At 45.9% G+C, this 20,268-nt stretch overlaps 1 protein-coding gene across 1 annotated transcript in view; it reads left to right on the top strand.

Annotated features, from left to right (window-relative positions):
* Nucleotides 1-18,870, top strand: part of LOC126088484 (odorant receptor 4-like) — a 149,984-nt gene extending 131,114 nt beyond the window's left edge. Inside the window, exon 8 of the mRNA XM_049906626.1 lies at nucleotides 18,783-18,870. Coding sequence (XP_049762583.1) covers nucleotides 18,783-18,839 — 57 coding nt within the window. The 3' untranslated portion in view covers nucleotides 18,840-18,870. The remainder of the gene's footprint in view (nucleotides 1-18,782) is intronic.
* Nucleotides 18,871-20,268: the final 1,398 nt, after the last annotated feature.

The following is a 20,268-nucleotide window of genomic DNA, read 5'->3' as shown; positions in this document are numbered from 1 at the left end:
GGGGAAGATCAGTTTGGATTCAGTAGAAATGTTGAAACACGTGAGGCAATACCGACCCTACAACTTATCTTAGAAGAAAGATTAAGGAAACGCAAACCTACGTTTCTAGCTTTTGTAGACTTAGAGAAAGCTTTTGACAATGTTGACTGGAATACTCTCTTTCAAATTCTGAAGGTGACAGGGCCAAAGTACAGGCAGCGAAAGGCTATCTACAATTTGTACAGAAACCATATGGCAGTTATAAGATCGACGGACATGAAAGGGAAGCAGTGGTTCGGAAGGGAGTGAGACAGATTTGTAGCCTCTCCCCGATGTTTGAGTAAGCAGTGAAGGAACAAAATAAAAATTCAGAGTACGTATTAAAATCCGTGGAGAAGAAATAAAAACTTTGAGGTTCGCCGATGACATTGTAATTCTGTCAGAGACAGCAAAGGACTTGGAAGAACAGTTGAACGGAATGGATAGTGTCTTGAAAGGAGGACATAAGATGAACATCAACAAAAGCAAAACGAGGATAATGGAATGTAGTCGAATTATGTAGGGTAATGCTGAAGGAATTAAATTAGGAAATGAGACACTTAAAGTAGTAAAGGAGTTTTGCTATTTGGGGAGCAAAATAACTGACGATGGTCGAAGTAGAGAGGATATAAAATGTAGTCTGGAAATGGCAAGGAAAGCGTTTCTGAAGAAGAGAAATTTGTTAACATCGAGTATAGATTTAAGTGTCAGGAAGTCGTTTCTGAAACTATTTGTATGGAGTGTAGCCATGTATGGAAGTGAAACGTGGACGATAAATAGTTTGGACAAGAAGAGAATAGAAGCTTTCGAAATGTGGTGCTACAGAAGAATGTTGAAGATTAGGTGGGTAGATCACATAAATAATGAGGAGGTATTGAATAGGATTGGGGAAAAGAGGAGTTCGTGGCACAAGTTGACTAGAAGAAGGGATCGGTTGGTAGGACATGTTCTGAGGCATCAAGGGATCACAAATTTAGTATTGGAGGGCAGCGTGGAGGGTAAAAATCGTAGAGGGAGACCAAGAGGTGAATACACTAAGCAGATTCAGAAGGATGTAGGCTGCAGTAGGTACTGGGAGATGAAGAAGCTTGCACAGGACAGAGTAGCATGAATAGCTGCATCAAACCAGTCTCAGGACTGAAGACAACAACAACAAAAACAACAACAACTGCACACCACTGATGTAGTTCCCCTGCTTATTAGCGTCATTACTCACGGCGTCTCGTCAAGTTGTGTAAAAGTGTGAGCTTGATGTGCATCTGCACTGAAGGGATCATTGGCCGTCATCAAATCAAATGGTTCAAATGGCTCTGAGCACTATGGGACTTAACATCTGAGATCATCAGTCCCCTAGAACTTAGAACTACTTAAATCTAACCAACCTAAGGACGTCACACACATCCATGCCCGAGGCAGGATTCGAACCTGCGACCGTAGCAGCAGCGCGGTTCCGGACTGAAGCGCCTAGAACCGCTCGGTCATAGCGGCCGGCTGGCCGTCATCACCTTCATTACACTCCTGGAAATTGAAATAAGAACACCGTGAATTCATTGTCCCAGGAAGGGGAAACTTTATTGACACATTCCTGGGGTCAGATACATCACATGATCACACTGACAGAACCACAGGCACATAGACACAGGCAACAGAGCATGCACAATGTCGGCACTAGTACAGTGTATATCCACCTTTCGCAGCAATGCAGGCTGCTATTCTCCCATAGAGACGATCGTAGAGATGCTGGATGTAGTCCTGTGGAACGGCTTGCCATGCCATTTCCACCTGGCGCCTCAGTTGGACCAGCGTTCGTGCTGGACGTGCAGACCGCGTGAGACGACGTTTCATCCAGTCCCAAACATGCTCAATGCGGGACAGATCCGGAGATCTTGCTGGCCAGGGTAGTTGACTTACACCTTCTAGAGCACGTTGGGTGGCACGGGATACATGCGGACGTGCATTGTCCTGTTGGAACAGCAAGTTCCCTTGCCGGTCTAGGAATGGTAGAACGATGGGTTCGATGACGGTTTGGATGTACCGTGCATTATTCAGTGTCCCCTCGACGATCACCAGTGGTGTACGGCCAGTGTAGGAGATGGCTCCCCACACCATGATGCCGGGTGTTGGCCCTGTGTGCCTCGGTCGTATGCAGTCCTGATTGTGGCGCTCACCTGCACGGCGCCAAACACGCATACGACCATCATTGGCACCAAGGCAGAAGCGACTCTCATCGCTGAAGACGACACGTCTCCATTCGTCCCTCCATTCACGCCTGTCGCGACACCACTGGAGGCGGGCTGCACGATGTTGGGGCGTGAGCGGAAGACGCCCTAACGGTGTGCGGGACCGTAGCCCAGCTTCATGGAGATGGTTGCGAATGGTCCTCGCCGATACCCCAGGAGCAACAGTGTCCCTAATTTGCTGGGAAGTGGCGGTGCGGTCCCCTACGGCACTGCGTAGGATCCTACGGTCTTGGCGTGCATCCGTGCGTCGCTGCGGTCCGGTCCCAGGTCGACGGGCACGTGCACCTTCCGCCGACCACTGGCGACAACATCGATGTACTGTGGAGACCTCACGCCCCACGTGTTGAGCAATTCGGCGGTACGTCCACCCGGCCTCCCGCATGCCCACTATACGCCCTCGCTCAAAGTCCGTCAACTGCACATACGGTTCACGTCCACGCTGTCGCGGCATGCTACCAGTGTTAAAGACTGCGATGGAGCTCCGTATGCCACGGCAAACTGGCTGACACTGACGGCGGCGGTGCACAAATGCTGCGCAGCTAGCGCCATTCGACGGCCAACACCGCGGTTCCTGGTGTGTCCGCTGTGCCGTGCGTGTGATCATTGCTTGTACAGCCCTCTCGCAGTGTCCGGAGCAAGTATGGTGGGTCTGACACACCGGTGTCAATGTGTTCTTTTTTCCATTTCCAGGAGTGTATATACTGAGTAACGGGGCTCGTGATCAGGGGGCACTACAGCAGTAGCGTGTGTTGTAAGTTCAGAATTTGTGTCTGACGGGAGCCATGCCAGGGAAGTCGGTGCAGTTACAGCGACCATTGTATCCAGGTGGAGCAGAGGTCAGCGCAACTTCCTAGTAAGCAGGAGACCCGGGTTCGAATCGCGGTCTAGCACAAATCTGCAACTTGTCCCAGTCATACAAATCGATGTACACTGGCAGGCATTTTTGAACAGGTCTTTAGGAGAGGAAATGAATTACCGTATAAACATACAGGGTGCCATTTAAAAAATCCATATCGCCGGCCGCGGTGGTCTAGCGGTTCTGGCGCTGCAGTCCGGAACCGCGGGACTGCTACGGTCGCAGGTTCGAATCCTGCCTCGGGCATGGGTGTGTGTGATGTCCTTAGGTTAGTTAGGTTTACGTAGAAGTTCTAGGGTACTTATGACCTAAGATGTTGAGTCCCATAGTGCTCAGAGCCATTTGAACCATTTTTTTGAAAAATCCATATCACAGTTCATATCTTTGTAAAAAAACAAAGCTACAACGAAAGGCAATAATGTTGAATGATGTCCCCCTGACGGCTAAAGAACATTTGCTTGAAATGTTTTGTAATTAGCATCTGGAAAAACAGTTATTTAGCGTGGTCAACATAAATGGAACACCCTGTATAATTACGTATATAATTAAGGCGAGGACCACCAATGATCCCTTCAGTGTGGATGCACAACAAGCTTTAACTCTTACCGGAACTAGCGAAATGCCGCGAGTAACGAGCAAGTGGGCAAGGGGCACTACACCAGCAGTGTCGCTGCCGCGAGATGTGTTAGGGTAATCAGTGCAGTTACGATGACCACTGTCTCCGGATGCCATAGTGGTCAGTGCATCTGCCCACTAAGCAGCAGACCCGGCTTCTTATCCCGGTCCAGCACAAATTTACAGTTTTCCCCTTTGTTTTTAATCAATGCCCACAGGCAACGAATGCCGTTAATTCCATCGTGTCTTGATTCATAGTGGCTGCTGAATCAAACATAGTGTCTCTTCTTTCGGACATGTAAAATTTGGAAATTTGTGGTAAGGTCTTATGGGACCAACTGCTAAGCTCATCGGTCTCTAAGCTTACACAGTACTTAATCTAACTTAAACTAACTTACGACTTACGCTAAGGACGACACACACACACCCATGCCAGATGGAGGACTCGAACCTCCGAGAGGGGGAGGGGGGTGGGGCCGCGCCGGCCGACCATGACAAGACCCCCCCTAGACCGCGCGGCTTCAACCTTCAGTATGTCACACTAGCCTTTGTAATATTATACCTTCTGTATTTTGTAAAATGTGGTACCTGACCTTACGACTTATCTTAGAAGAAAGATTAAGGAAAGGCAAAGCTACGTTTCTAGCATTTGTAGACTTTGAGAAAGCTTTTGACAATGTTGACTGGAATACTCTCTTTCAAATTCTAAAGGTGGCAGGGGTAAAATACAGGGAGCGAAAGGCTATCTACAATTTCTACAGAAACCAGATGGCAGTTATAAGATCGACGGACATGAAAGGGAAGCAGTGGTTGGGAAGGAAGTAAGACAGGGTTGTAGCCTGTCCCCGATGTTATTCAATCTGTATATTGAGCAAGCAGTAAAGGAAACAAAAGAAAAATTTGGAGTAGGTATTAAAATCCATGGAGAAGAAGTAAAAACTTTGAGGTTCGCCGATGACATTGTAATTCTGTCAGAGACAGCAAAGGACTTGGAAGAGCAGTTGAACGGAATGGATAGTGTCTTGAAAGGAGGACATAAGATGAACATCAACAAAAGCAAAACGAGGATAATGGAATGTAGTCGAATTATGTAGGGTAATGCTGAAGGAATTAAATTAGGAAATGAGACACTTAAAGTAGTAAAGGAGTTTTGCTATTTGGGGAGCAAAATAACTGACGATGGTCGAAGTAGAGAGGATATAAAATGTAGTCTGGAAATGGCAAGGAAAGCGTTTCTGAAGAAGAGAAATTTGTTAACATCGAGTATAGATTTAAGTGTCAGGAAGTCGTTTCTGAAACTATTTGTATGGAGTGTAGCCATGTATGGAAGTGAAACGTGGACGATAAATAGTTTGGACAAGAAGAGAATAGAAGCTTTCGAAATGTGGTGCTACAGAAGAATGTTGAAGATTAGGTGGGTAGATCACATAAATAATGAGGAGGTATTGAATAGGATTGGGGAAAAGAGGAGTTCGTGGCACAAGTTGACTAGAAGAAGGGATCGGTTGGTAGGACATGTTCTGAGGCATCAAGGGATCACAAATTTAGTATTGGAGGGCAGCGTGGAGGGTAAAAATCGTAGAGGGAGACCAAGAGGTGAATACACTAAGCAGATTCAGAAGGATGTAGGCTGCAGTAGGTACTGGGAGATGAAGAAGCTTGCACAGGACAGAGTAGCATGAATAGCTGCATCAAACCAGTCTCAGGACTGAAGACAACAACAACAAAAACAACAACAACTGCACACCACTGATGTAGTTCCCCTGCTTATTAGCGTCATTACTCACGGCGTCTCGTCAAGTTGTGTAAAAGTGTGAGCTTGATGTGCATCTGCACTGAAGGGATCATTGGCCGTCATCAAATCAAATGGTTCAAATGGCTCTGAGCACTATGGGACTTAACATCTGAGATCATCAGTCCCCTAGAACTTAGAACTACTTAAATCTAACCAACCTAAGGACGTCACACACATCCATGCCCGAGGCAGGATTCGAACCTGCGACCGTAGCAGCAGCGCGGTTCCGGACTGAAGCGCCTAGAACCGCTCGGTCATAGCGGCCGGCTGGCCGTCATCACCTTCATTACACTCCTGGAAATTGAAATAAGAACACCGTGAATTCATTGTCCCAGGAAGGGGAAACTTTATTGACACATTCCTGGGGTCAGATACATCACATGATCACACTGACAGAACCACAGGCACATAGACACAGGCAACAGAGCATGCACAATGTCGGCACTAGTACAGTGTATATCCACCTTTCGCAGCAATGCAGGCTGCTATTCTCCCATAGAGACGATCGTAGAGATGCTGGATGTAGTCCTGTGGAACGGCTTGCCATGCCATTTCCACCTGGCGCCTCAGTTGGACCAGCGTTCGTGCTGGACGTGCAGACCGCGTGAGACGACGCTTCATCCAGTCCCAAACATGCTCAATGCGGGACAGATCCGGAGATCTTGCTGGCCAGGGTAGTTGACTTACACCTTCTAGAGCACGTTGGGTGGCACGGGATACATGCGGACGTGCATTGTCCTGTTGGAACAGCAAGTTCCCTTGCCGGTCTAGGAATGGTAGAACGATGGGTTCGATGACGGTTTGGATGTACCGTGCATTATTCAGTGTCCCCTCGACGATCACCAGTGGTGTACGGCCAGTGTAGGAGATGGCTCCCCACACCATGATGCCGGGTGTTGGCCCTGTGTGCCTCGGTCGTATGCAGTCCTGATTGTGGCGCTCACCTGCACGGCGCCAAACACGCATACGACCATCATTGGCACCAAGGCAGAAGCGACTCTCATCGCTGAAGACGACACGTCTCCATTCGTCCCTCCATTCACGCCTGTCGCGACACCACTGGAGGCGGGCTGCACGATGTTGGGGCGTGAGCGGAAGACGCCCTAACGGTGTGCGGGACCGTAGCCCAGCTTCATGGAGATGGTTGCGAATGGTCCTCGCCGATACCCCAGGAGCAACAGTGTCCCTAATTTGCTGGGAAGTGGCGGTGCGGTCCCCTACGGCACTGCGTAGGATCCTACGGTCTTGGCGTGCATCCGTGCGTCGCTGCGGTCCGGTCCCAGGTCGACGGGCACGTGCACCTTCCGCCGACCACTGGCGACAACATCGATGTACTGTGGAGACCTCACGCCCCACGTGTTGAGCAATTCGGCGGTACGTCCACCCGGCCTCCCGCATGCCCACTATACGCCCTCGCTCAAAGTCCGTCAACTGCACATACGGTTCACGTCCACGCTGTCGCGGCATGCTACCAGTGTTAAAGACTGCGATGGAGCTCCGTATGCCACGGCAAACTGGCTGACACTGACGGCGGCGGTGCACAAATGCTGCGCAGCTAGCGCCATTCGACGGCCAACACCGCGGTTCCTGGTGTGTCCGCTGTGCCGTGCGTGTGATCATTGCTTGTACAGCCCTCTCGCAGTGTCCGGAGCAAGTATGGTGGGTCTGACACACCGGTGTCAATGTGTTCTTTTTTCCATTTCCAGGAGTGTATATACTGAGTAACGGGGCTCGTGATCAGGGGGCACTACAGCAGTAGCGTGTGTTGTAAGTTCAGAATTTGTGTCTGACGGGAGCCATGCCAGGGAAGTCGGTGCAGTTACAGCGACCATTGTATCCAGGTGGAGCAGAGGTCAGCGCAACTTCCTAGTAAGCAGGAGACCCGGGTTCGAATCGCGGTCTAGCACAAATCTGCAACTTGTCCCAGTCATACAAATCGATGTACACTGGCAGGCATTTTTGAACAGGTCTTTAGGAGAGGAAATGAATTACCGTATAAACATACAGGGTGCCATTTAAAAAATCCATATCGCCGGCCGCGGTGGTCTAGCGGTTCTGGCGCTGCAGTCCGGAACCGCGGGACTGCTACGGTCGCAGGTTCGAATCCTGCCTCGGGCATGGGTGTGTGTGATGTCCTTAGGTTAGTTAGGTTTACGTAGAAGTTCTAGGGTACTTATGACCTAAGATGTTGAGTCCCATAGTGCTCAGAGCCATTTGAACCATTTTTTTGAAAAATCCATATCACAGTTCATATCTTTGTAAAAAAACAAAGCTACAACGAAAGGCAATAATGTTGAATGATGTCCCCCTGACGGCTAAAGAACATTTGCTTGAAATGTTTTGTAATTAGCATCTGGAAAAACAGTTATTTAGCGTGGTCAACATAAATGGAACACCCTGTATAATTACGTATATAATTAAGGCGAGGACCACCAATGATCCCTTCAGTGTGGATGCACAACAAGCTTTAACTCTTACCGGAACTAGCGAAATGCCGCGAGTAACGAGCAAGTGGGCAAGGGGCACTACACCAGCAGTGTCGCTGCCGCGAGATGTGTTAGGGTAATCAGTGCAGTTACGATGACCACTGTCTCCGGATGCCATAGTGGTCAGTGCATCTGCCCACTAAGCAGCAGACCCGGCTTCTTATCCCGGTCCAGCACAAATTTACAGTTTTCCCCTTTGTTTTTAATCAATGCCCACAGGCAACGAATGCCGTTAATTCCATCGTGTCTTGATTCATAGTGGCTGCTGAATCAAACATAGTGTCTCTTCTTTCGGACATGTAAAATTTGGAAATTTGTGGTAAGGTCTTATGGGACCAACTGCTAAGCTCATCGGTCTCTAAGCTTACACAGTACTTAATCTAACTTAAACTAACTTACGACTTACGCTAAGGACGACACACACACACCCATGCCAGATGGAGGACTCGAACCTCCGAGAGGGGGAGGGGGGGGGGGGGCGCCGCGCCGGCCGACCATGACAAGACCCCTCCTAGACCGCGCGGCTTCAACCTTCAGTATGTCACACTAGCCTTTGTAATATTATACCTTCTGTATTTTGTAAAATGTGGTACCTGACCTTACGACTTATCTTAGAAGAAAGATTAAGGAAAGGCAAAGCTACGTTTCTAGCATTTGTAGACTTTGAGAAAGCTTTTGACAATGTTGACTGGAATACTCTCTTTCAAATTCTAAAGGTGGCAGGGGTAAAATACAGGGAGCGAAAGGCTATCTACAATTTCTACAGAAACCAGATGGCAGTTATAAGATCGACGGACATGAAAGGGAAGCAGTGGTTGGGAAGGAAGTAAGACAGGGTTGTAGCCTGTCCCCGATGTTATTCAATCTGTATATTGAGCAAGCAGTAAAGGAAACAAAAGAAAAATTTGGAGTAGGTATTAAAATCCATGGAGAAGAAGTAAAAACTTTGAGGTTCGCCGATGACATTGTAATTCTGTCAGAGACAGCAAAGGACTTGGAAGAGCAGTTGAACGGAATGGATGGTGTCTTGAAGGGAGGATATAAGATGAATATCAACAAAAGCAAAACGAGGATAATGGAATGTAGTCGAATTAAGTCGGGTGATGCTGAGGGAATTAGATTAGAAAATGAGACACTTAAAGTAGTGAAGGAGTTTTGCTATTTGGGGAGCAAAATAACTGATGATGGTCGAAGTAGAGAGGATATGAAATGTAGACTGGCAATGGCAAGGAAGGCGTTTCTGAAGAAGAGAAATTTGTTAACATCGAGTATTGATTTAAGTGTCAGGAAGTCATTTCTGAAAGTATTTGTATGGAGTGTAGCTATGTATGGAAGCGAATCATGGACGGTAAATAGTTTGGACAAGAAGAGAATAGAACCTTTCGAAATGTGGTGCTACAGAAGAATGCTGAAGATTAGATGGGTAGATCACATAACTAATGAGGAAGTATTGAATAGGATTGGGGAGAAGAGAAGTTTGTGGCACAACTTGACCAGAAGAAGGGATCGGTTGGTAGGACATGTACTGAGGCATCAAGGGATCACCAATTTAGTATTGGAGGGCAGCGTCGAGGGTAAAAATTGTAGGGGGAGACCAAGAGATGAATACACTAAGCAGATTCAGAAGGATGTAGGTTGCAGTAGGTACTGGGAGATGAAGAAGCTTGCACAGGGTAGAGTAGCATGGAGAGCTGCATCAAACCAGTCTCAGGACTGAAGACCACAACAACAACAACAACAACAACGGTACCTGATAAGCTGTGGGGGAGGAATATGATAGTAGCCGATTGAAATCACGCTTTCCTAAGAACCTTAAATTCCACCGTTATTAAACTTACAGCCCTCGTTTGATAATCGCTAAGTGCCACTACGATAAATCACCCAGATATTTATTATTTCTCTGACGAGACACGCCGAGTGCAGTCAACACCACCTAGAGACAAGGCCCATCAACAGTACCGTGACGTCATAACTAACAGTGATAAAAAGAACGACTCACCATGAAGGAATTATCCTAATGGGACGAAAATCGGTAGATGTGACATACATCTACAGACAAACAAGTGATCACAGTTGGAAAATTGGGTGATGTATTCAAGAGAAAGAGCTTCACAAACTCAGCAAGGCAATAACGCGTAGATCCACCTCTGGCCCTTATGCAAGCTGTTGTTCGCCTTAACATTGGTTGATATCCTCCTAGGACTGCCTGTTCTGCGCTCATAGGCAGCGCACCGCGCCTGGTACACGCGGCGCACGGGGACCACAGCACAGCTGCGACACCTGAGGATGGGCTTACAACAGTCCGAAACCGGCCGTGTGAAAACAAAGAAATTTACAACTGAAGCTGTATTTTCATCCTCTTTTGGACATCAGATAATTCGCTCCGTTTCCGCATTGTGAAAACGATTGCACTGTTTTCTGCGTGTCCCCCCCCCCCTCCCTCCCTCCCCCCCGCCCGACACACTTTATGTCCCTCCACTGCTAGTGCTGCTACCTGCTGTATGTGAGTGGTTATTACGCGGTGACGTGGAACGTAGGTGGTAGTCTCATTAATGTGACTGCACCATGTAATATACAGGGTGATTCAAAAAGAATACCACAACTTTAAAAATGTGTATTTAATGAAAGAAACATAATATAACCTTCTGTTATACATCATTACAAAGAGTATTTAAAAAGGTTTTTTTTCACTCAAAAACAAGTTCAGAGATGTTCAATATGGCCCCCTCCAGACACTCGAGCAATATCAACCCGATACTCCAACTCGTTCCACACTCTCTGTAGCATATCAGGCGTAACAGTTTGGATAGCTGCTGTTATTTCTCGTTTCAAATCATCAATGGTGGCTTGGAGAGGTGGCCGAAACACCATATCCTTAACATACCCCCATAAGAAAAAATCGCAGGGGGTAAGATCAGGGCTTCTTGGAGGCCAGTGATGAAGTGCTCTGTCACGGGCTGCCTGGCGGCCGATCCATCGCCTCGGGTAGTTGACGTTCAGGTTTCATAACTAACCTTTTTCGTAGGACTCTCCATACAGTTGATTGTGGAATTTGCAGCTCTCTGCTAGCTCTGCGAGTCGATTTTCCTGGGCTGCGAACAAATGCTTGCTGGATGCGTGCTACATTTTCATCACTCGTTCTCGGCCGTCCAGAACTTTTCCCTTTGCACAAACACCCATTCTCTGTTTATACCAACGTTTAATACATCACCTATCAGGAGGTTTAACACCATACTTCGTTCGAAATGCACGCTGAACAACTGTCGTCGATTCACTTCTGCCGTACTCAATAACACAAAAAGCTTTCTGTTGAGCGGTCGCCATCTTAGCATCAACTGACGCTGACGCCTAGTCAACAGCGCCTCAAGCGAACAAATGTACAACTAAATGAAACTTTATAGCTCCCTTAATTCGCCGACAGATAGTGCTTAGCTCTGCCTTTTGTCGTTGCAGAGTTTTAAATTCCTAAACTTGTGGTATTCTTTTTGAATCATCCTGTATAGTTGAAACTATGGTGGCAGTCGTTGCATAGTTTAGCAAACGTATGGTGACGAAACCAGCTGATTTGAAAGAACAGAACAAAAATAAATGTGTTCATTGTTTAAATTTCTTTTTTTGTTTCTACGTAATCGGTAATTGGTACTTACTTGTTTTTGAAAATGGTATCCACAAACAACGCCCGTTACTTTCAATAGACTGATTAACTCGAATTCTGAAGTACTGGTCAGTTTTTCCTGCATAACAGTGGGTATGCGGATTATTGCTTCGTAAACATTTTCACTCAATTGTGCAATAGTAAACAATGGATTTTGTACATCCCCATGAAAAAAGCCACAAGGGGCGGAACTAGGCGAGGATGGCGGCCAAGGAAAATCCCCTCTTAAGAAGATCGGCCTCCCGGGGAATTTTTCCCGAAAAACACGCAACGATCAGCAGAGCGTCGTGAGGCAATTTTTCAAGCAGCTTATCGAAGAACAAAATCGTGTTCACTCAGTTGTTGCATCACAGCCAGCTTGTATGGGTGCAAATGGAGGCCATCATGAGGAATTTCTCTCACAGAGTGATCAGAAATTCGGAAGGTAGCTGCTTGTTAGAGTAAGAATTTTTAGCATATTGCAGCCCCGTCAGCAACTGTGATAGACTAATATTTTGAAGAATCAGCCTCAATTGCACACATTTTCTGGTCTTTACCAGGTTTCGGCTAAATTAATCTAGCCTTCTTCAGAAGCATAAAATGACTATAACATGCCAGAGTAAGGCAATTAAAACCTATAGTACCGTGGTACCATGTCGAATTAAAACTACTTAACTGAAGTCCAGCCCCGGCATCTCTTCACCACGCGGTCAGTTGGCAGCGGCAACTTCGTTGGTTATGCTTCTGAAGAAGGCTAGATTAATTTAGCCGAAACTTGGTAAAGACCAGAAAATTTGTGCAACTGAGGATGATTCTTCAGAATATTAGCTTGTCAGCGTCTTGAGCGCCGAGGAACTCACCAAAGTTTCGGTGTTTTGTGGTGATCTGACGGACCGTGATTGCCCCACTCCTCTTCATGTAAATCCCCAATTGCCTTGAAAGTGTACACATTGAAACAATTGACTGCGCGGCAACAACCAACCGGACGTTGGGAAAAGTAGGTCTCCACGACAAACGCGCATTGCCCCTTCAGCCGAAGCATTGTCTCTTCTGAGGAGGATGATAAAAAAAGACTTTCCCGCCTAGAACGACGCCATCCCTTCACAGTGTCCGTCCACCGCATACCGCATTCAGATCAATTAGTTCGCCGCACTCTATATATAACTTTGAGTTACCACTGTGACCAGTTCTTTGGCACATAATCTTTTTTGCGCGGGTACTTCACGGATCCAAAGAAAACATTCTGTTACTATCTCTGCACATTACGTTGAGCCTAATGAACATTTTAAATGGGTTAAGAGGAGTCATGTCCACAGAAAAATATTTATTTGTAATGATAACGGGTCTCAGTCCAAGTGTGTCCATCTTCAGACCATTTATACACAAATGTAAACACAAGATGGTTTTAGAGGGAATTCTGATAATAGTAGTAAAATGCAAATTACATGGTATATAACCAAACGGATCAGTTGTTGTGGCTCCACGAACGTCAACTGATGAGAAGCGCAACACAGCTGTTGCTTAAATGTACGGTGCTCCACCCACCGCATATCGCATTACGTTAGCAATAGCCAGTTAGACACGCAGAACGCAAAACAGTTATTGGTTCAAATGGCTCTGAGCACTATGGGACTTAACATCTTAGGTCATCAGTCCCCGAGAACTGAGAACTACTTAAACCTAACTAACCTAAGGTTATCACACACATCCATGCCCGAGGCAGGATTCGAACCTGCGACCGTAGCAGTCTCGCGGTTCCGGACTGCAGCGCCTAGAACCGCATGGCCACCGCGGCCGGCCAAAACAGTTATTGCAATAAGGTATATACTGAATACGTATACGAAAGTTAATGACAAATGACGAAATAGTTACATTACATTACATAAATACAGATGTAGACAGCATTTCGTCGATACCTGATATACAGGATGTCCCATTTATCATGACCACCCTAAATAACTGTTTGTCCAGATGCACATTACAAAATGTTTCAAGCAAATGTTCTTTAGCCGTCAGGGAGACATCAATCAGCATGATTGCCTTCGTTGTAGCCTTGTTTTTTTTACATAGATATGAACAGCGGCATTACTTTTTTAAATGGCACCCTGTATTTTTTATTCGGCTGTGCATTTCCTCTCCTAAAGGCCTATTCAAAAATGTATCACGGTGTACCATTCACTGAAACACAACGTTATTAATTACACAACACAACATTGCCTTTGAGCCCCGGATCACAAACTCATCCACTTGCTGGAGTTGTCAGAAAACAAATGAAAAACAAGTATAAACGTAACACAAATTGACTTTGACTCTCCTGTACCATTGCCCAGTAGTAGAACATTCAAAGCTGCTCAAAGTGGTGACCGTGGACACCGATACACTGGTACACTCGTTGAATGAAAGAATTATTTACTGCTTCCAGTGTTGCCTGCTGAAGAGAATTACAAGCAAACACGATACGTTCCTGCATGTCTTCTGAAGTTGTTGGAATATCGCGATAAACAACGTCTTTAATGCACCCCCAAAGAAAAAAGTCCAGAGGATTTAAATCAGGCCAAGTAACTTTTCCTCCCCGACCAATCCATCTGGCAGGATACCTTCGGTTCAAAACACACAGATGACAAAATGATAGATATCGAAATAGACGACAGAGGGATAGAGAAACAATTAAAATCGCTCAAAAGAGGAAAGGCCTCTGGACCTGATGGGATACCAGTTCAATTTTACACAGAGTACGCGAAGGAACTTGCCCCCCTTCTTGCAGCGGTGTACCGTAGGTCTCTAGAAGAGCGTAGCGTTCCAAAGGATTGGAAAAGGGCACAGGTCATCCCCGTTTTCAAGAAGGGACGTCGAACAGGTGTGCAGAACTATAGACCTATATCTCTAACGTCGATCAGTTGCAGAATTTTGGAATACGTATTGTGTTCGAGTATAATGACTTTTCTGGAGACTAGAAATCTACTCTGTAGGAATCAGCATGGGTTTCGAAAAAGACGGTCATGTGAAACCCAGCTCGCGCTATTCGTCCACGAGACTCAGAGGGCCGTAGACACGGGTTCCCAGGTAGATGCCGTGTTTCTTGACTTCCGCAAGGCGTTCGATACTGTTCCCCACAGTCGTTTAATGAACAAAGTAAGAGCATATGGACTATCAGACCAATTGTGTGATTGGATTGAGGAGTTCCTAGATAACAGGACGCAGCATGTCATTCTCAATGGAGAGAAGTCTTCCGAAGTAAGAGTGATTTCAGGTGTGCCGCAGGGGAGTGTCATAGGACCGTTGCTATTCACAATATACATAAATGACCTTGTGGATGACATCGGAAGTTCACTGAGGCTTTTTGCAGATGATGCTGTGGTGTATCGAGAGGTTGTAACAATGGAAAATTATACTGAAATGCAGGAGGATCTGCAGCGAATTGACGCATGGTGCAGGGAATGGCAATTGAATCTCAATGTAGACAAGTGTAATGTGCTGCGAATACACAGAAAGATAGATCCTTTATCATTTAGCTACAAAATAGCAGGTCAGCAACTGGAAGCAGTTAATACCATAAATTATCTGGGAGTACGCATTAGGAGTGATTTAAAATGGAATGATCATATAATGTTGATCGTCGGTAAAGCGGATGCCAGACTGAGATTCATTGGAAGAATCCTAAGGAAATGCAATCCGAAAACAAAGGAAGTAGGTTACAGTACGCTTGTTCACCCACTGCTTGAATACTGCTCAGCAGTGTGGGATCCGTACCAGATAGGGTTGATAGAAGATGTAGAGAAGATCCAACGGAGAGCAGCGCGCTTCGTTACAGGATCATTTAGTAATCGCGAAAGTGTTACGGAGATGATACATAAACTCCAGTGGAAGACTCTGCAGGAGAGACGCTCAGTAGCTCGGTACGGGCTTTTATTGAAGTTTCGAGAACATACCTTCACCGAAGAGTCAAGCAGTATATTGCTCCCTCCTACGTATATCTCGCGAAGAGACCATGAAGACCATGAAGATAAAATCAGAGAGATTAGAGCCCACACAGAGGCATACCGACAATCCTTCTTTTCACGAACAATACGAGACTGGAATAGAAGGGAGAACCGATAGAGGTACTCAAGGTACCCTCCGCCACACACCGTCAGGTGGCTTGTGGAGTATGGATGTAGATGTAGATGTAGATGTGCTGGACATCCATCGTGTCGATACCACAAAGCATTCTGGTTCTTAGAAGCACTTCATCCAGAAGAGGAGGAAGAATTCGTCTGAGGAAGTTGGGATACGCTGTGCCGTTTAGACTACCATTGATGAAATAAGCGCCAATAATTGTAGTACCAAGCTTCCCACACCAGACGTTAACTGTACATTGACGCTGATGTTCCACCTGTCTAAGCCACCGTGGGTTGTCGCTGGACCAATAATGCATGTTCCTTGTATTTACTTGTCCTCTGAGGAGGAACATTCATCGGTAAATAGAACATTGGAGAAGGAGTTCGGGTTGGCGAGGATTTGCTGCTGTGCCCACTGACAGAACTGTACGTGATTCTGAAAATCATTCCCATGCAATTCTTGATGTAGGTGTACATGGTAACGATGGAACCGGTGACGTGTAAGAATACGATGTACACTGGTCTAAGGAATGCCAGTCTCGTGTTCAAGGCCGGCCGCGGTGGCCGTGCGGCTCTAGGCACTTCAGTCCGGAACCGCGTGACTGCTACGGTCGCAGGTTCGAATCCTGCCTCGGGCATGGATGTGTGTGATGTCCTTAGGTTAGTTAGGTTTAAGTAGTTCTCAGTTCTAGGGGACTGATCACCTCAGATGTTGAGTCCCATAGTGCTCAGAGTCATTTGAACCATTTTTTCTCGTGTTCAAGCTGTCGTGTGCTCACATGTGGATTCGTAGCAACGGAAGCGAGAACAGTAACTTCGGTAGCTTTGTCTGTGCGAGTGCTACAACGATTGCGTTGTCGTGGGTTGAAACTTCCCGTTTTCTGAAGCGTGGCAACAAGATGAGAAAATATCCGTCGGGAAGGTGGGCTCTTGTAAGGACATCGCTCTCTGTACAGTTCCGCTGCCTGCGTAGCATTTCGCCTACCTTCAGCAACAACAAAAAAAGGAACGTTATGTCGATGTAATTTGAAGGAAGGGCAGCCTTCACTGTATGACTACTCTTGGTTGAAATGGCTCTAAGCACTATGGGACTTAACATCTGAGATCATCAGTCCCCTAGACTTAAAACTACTTGAACCTAACTAAACAAAGGACATCACACACATCCATGCCCGAGGCAGGATTCAAACCTGCGACCGTAGCAGCAGCGCTGTTCCGGACTGAAGCGCCTAGAACCGCTCGGTCACAGCGGGCGGCTCCGCGGCCGGAAAGAGATAGTGCAAGAACGGGACCAACGACGACTGAAGAGAATCGTTCAACGTGTCACAAGTGCAACCTTTCCACAAATTGCTGCTGATTTCAATGCTGGCCATCAACAAGTGTCAGCGTGTGAACCACTCAACGAAACATCAACGATATGGGCTTTCGGAACCGAAGGCCTACTCGTTTATACTTCATGCCTGCATGACACAAAACCTTACGCCTCGCCTGGGCCCGTCAACACCGACATTGGACTGTTGATGACTGGAAACATGTTGCTTGGTCGGACGAGTCTCGTTTCAAACTGTATCGAGCGGTTGGACGTGTACAGGTATGGATGGAGACAAGCTCATCAATCCATGGACCCTGCATATCAGCAGGGGACTGTTCAAGCTGCTGGAGGCTCTGTGATGGTGTGGGGCGTGTGCAGTTGGAGTGATATGCGGTCCCTGTACGTCTAGATATGACTCTGACAAGTGACACTTACGTAAAGCACCCCGTCTCACCACTTGCATCCATTCATGTCCATTGTGTATTGGGCCGGACTTGGGCAATTCCAGCAGGACAATGCGACACCCCACACATCCAGATTTGCTACAGAGTGGCTCCAGGAACGCTCTTCTGAGTTTAAATACTTCCGCTGGCCACCAAACTCCCCAGACATGAACATTATTGAGCATATCTGGGATGCCTTGCAACGTGCTGTTCAGAAGAGATCTCCATCCCGTCTTACTCTCACGGATTTATGGACAGCCCTGCAGGATTCACGGTATCAGTTCCCTCCAGCACTATTTCAGACATTAGCCGAGTCCATGCCACGTCGTGATGCGGCACTTCTGTGTGCTCGCAGTGGCTCTAAGCGATATTAGGCGGGTGTACAAGTTTCTTTGGCTCTTCAGTGTATAATCTGTTCATTATGCGAGTGTTTAAATTAAGAGGCGTTTCTGTAAACGTAACGGGAATTAAAAATCAACTTTTACTCTTAAGAGCGCTAGATAGCAAACCTGCGCTTATGATCCATCTTGTAGTAATATTAGACCAGTAATTTTAGCATGTAGACTTGTATTTTAGACTTGTATATTTGAATTAAAGCTTTAGAGGCGTCCGATTCGAAAAAATACCGTAATGTAAATCCCCGGCTGCACAACTTTTTCGGGTTTCAATATTACTTGTGTCACCAGGCACAAACTCGACCACGTCTGATGTGATGCAAGAAGAACAACAGCTACTCATTACAACTATATTTGGTGAAACTCTCCAAGATTTTTTCTGCAGTGAAGTAGCGCATGCGGTGCCATATAACCTATAAGGCTGTACCTTCCTTGCTTTGGCTCTGCTATAAGAAACGGATCAGGATAGCTCCAAAACAACCAAGCGGCTGGAACACCTCGACACTGGTCTGTACTTTTTCGTTTTATTTGTTTTATTGGTTGTCTACGCTTTTATTTGTAAATATGAATGCCACAAAGTTACATATTTGTGGTTTTCAGAGAGTAATAACGATTAAATAATAAACAGTAATATGAATACTGGTTTATGACGGTTTGAGCGAATAACACAGGGGCTGTATGAGTATGAGAGTGTCATAATGTAGGACGTACGGCCTACCTGATGAAGGGGGCATGCAAGAGTGGCAGAAGTGTTAGTTTATTTTAGAACATAAATCTGTCACCAATCCGGATGAAAATGGATGCCGACCCTGGCCTATATTTTGTTGTTGTTGTAAATATTGCAGCATAAGCAGGAGTGTCTAATTAGCTGTGTAATTGTGTGTGTTGCAGCTGATGAACGCTTCCTTCTCGTACTTCATGGTGCTGAGGGAGTTGAACGCCGAATAGTCGTCACTTCCAGAAAGACACTAGCGCCGCCATGTAGCTATAGCACAAAGTTCTCCACCTCTGTTTAACCAATAAAGTGTTTATCCAAAAATTAGCCTTACCTTTCTTTCTCATTTAAACTTAAGTATGGAGAAAAATATAGAAATATATTACGCATCAAGAAATAACTAAGTATCTCAAGACAATAGCCTAAGAATCCTTCACCTAGAGATTACGCAGAAAGAACAGATCCACAGAAAACATTGAAAGCAGCAACAAACTCACTTATGAACGGAGGCAGCAGAAAGTTCAATAAAATCATTACTAACAAACTTATACATCGGGGTTATCAACATCCATATTTTTAATTACTACGCTGTCGCACCATTATGAACAAAGGGCTAGATCGAGTAATGCTGAATTCTCGTGGCAGTTCAAACACGAGTAAGGCCCCCTATTTAGTTATGCACGGCTAATTCTCAGAAACAAAGACTTTGTCATTAATAACATCGTTCAGAACGACTCAGGTATAGCTGAAAACAAAAGAAAACTACTAGTAAATTATTTTGCTGTATTTGGATGATTACTGGCTGATGTACAACACACAGAGAACGCATACCCACATTATTAAACTCAACAGTGCTAACCATAAGAGTTGACTTCGAGCTCAACACCATGATGGCAATGTTGTTGTTGTTGTGGTCTTCAGTCCTGAGACTGGTTTGATGCAACTCTCCACGCTACTCTATCCTGTGCAAGCTTCTTCATCTCCCAGTACCTACTGCAACCTACATCCTTCTGAATCTGCTTAGTGTATTCATCTCTTGGTCTCCCCCTACGATTTTTACCCTCCACGCTGCCCTCCAATACTAAATTGGTGATCCCTTGATGCCTCAGAACATGTCCTACCAACCGATCCCTTCTTCTGGTCAAGTTGTGCCACAAACTTCTCTTCTCCCCAATCCTATTCAATACTTCCTCATTAGTTATGTGATCTACCCATTTAATCTTCAGCATTCTTCTGTAGCACCACATTTCGAAAGCTTCTATTCTCTTCTTGTCCAAACTATTTACCGTCCATGTTTCACTTCCATACATGACTACACTCCATACAAATACTTTCAGAAACGACTTCCTGACACTTAAATCTATACTCGATGTTTACAAATTTCTCTTCTTCGGAAACGCTTTCCTTGCCATTCCCAATCTACATTTTATATCCTCTCTACTTCGACCATCATCAGTTATTTTGCTCCCCAAATAGCAAAACTCCTTTACTACTTTAAGTGTCTCATTTCCTAATCTAATACCCTCAGCATCACCCGACTTAATTGGACTACATTCCATTATCCTCGTTTTGCTTTTGTTGATGTTCATCTTAAGTCGCACAAATAGTCAACTGAGTCTCCCAAGCCTTAAGACGAGTGTCAAGTATACAACTTTCAATCAT

Source organism: Schistocerca cancellata, chromosome 6 (genome assembly GCF_023864275.1).
Source record: "Schistocerca cancellata isolate TAMUIC-IGC-003103 chromosome 6, iqSchCanc2.1, whole genome shotgun sequence".
Taxonomy (NCBI): Eukaryota; Metazoa; Arthropoda; class Insecta; order Orthoptera; family Acrididae; genus Schistocerca; species Schistocerca cancellata.
This window is presented reverse-complemented; position numbering and strand designations above follow the sequence as displayed.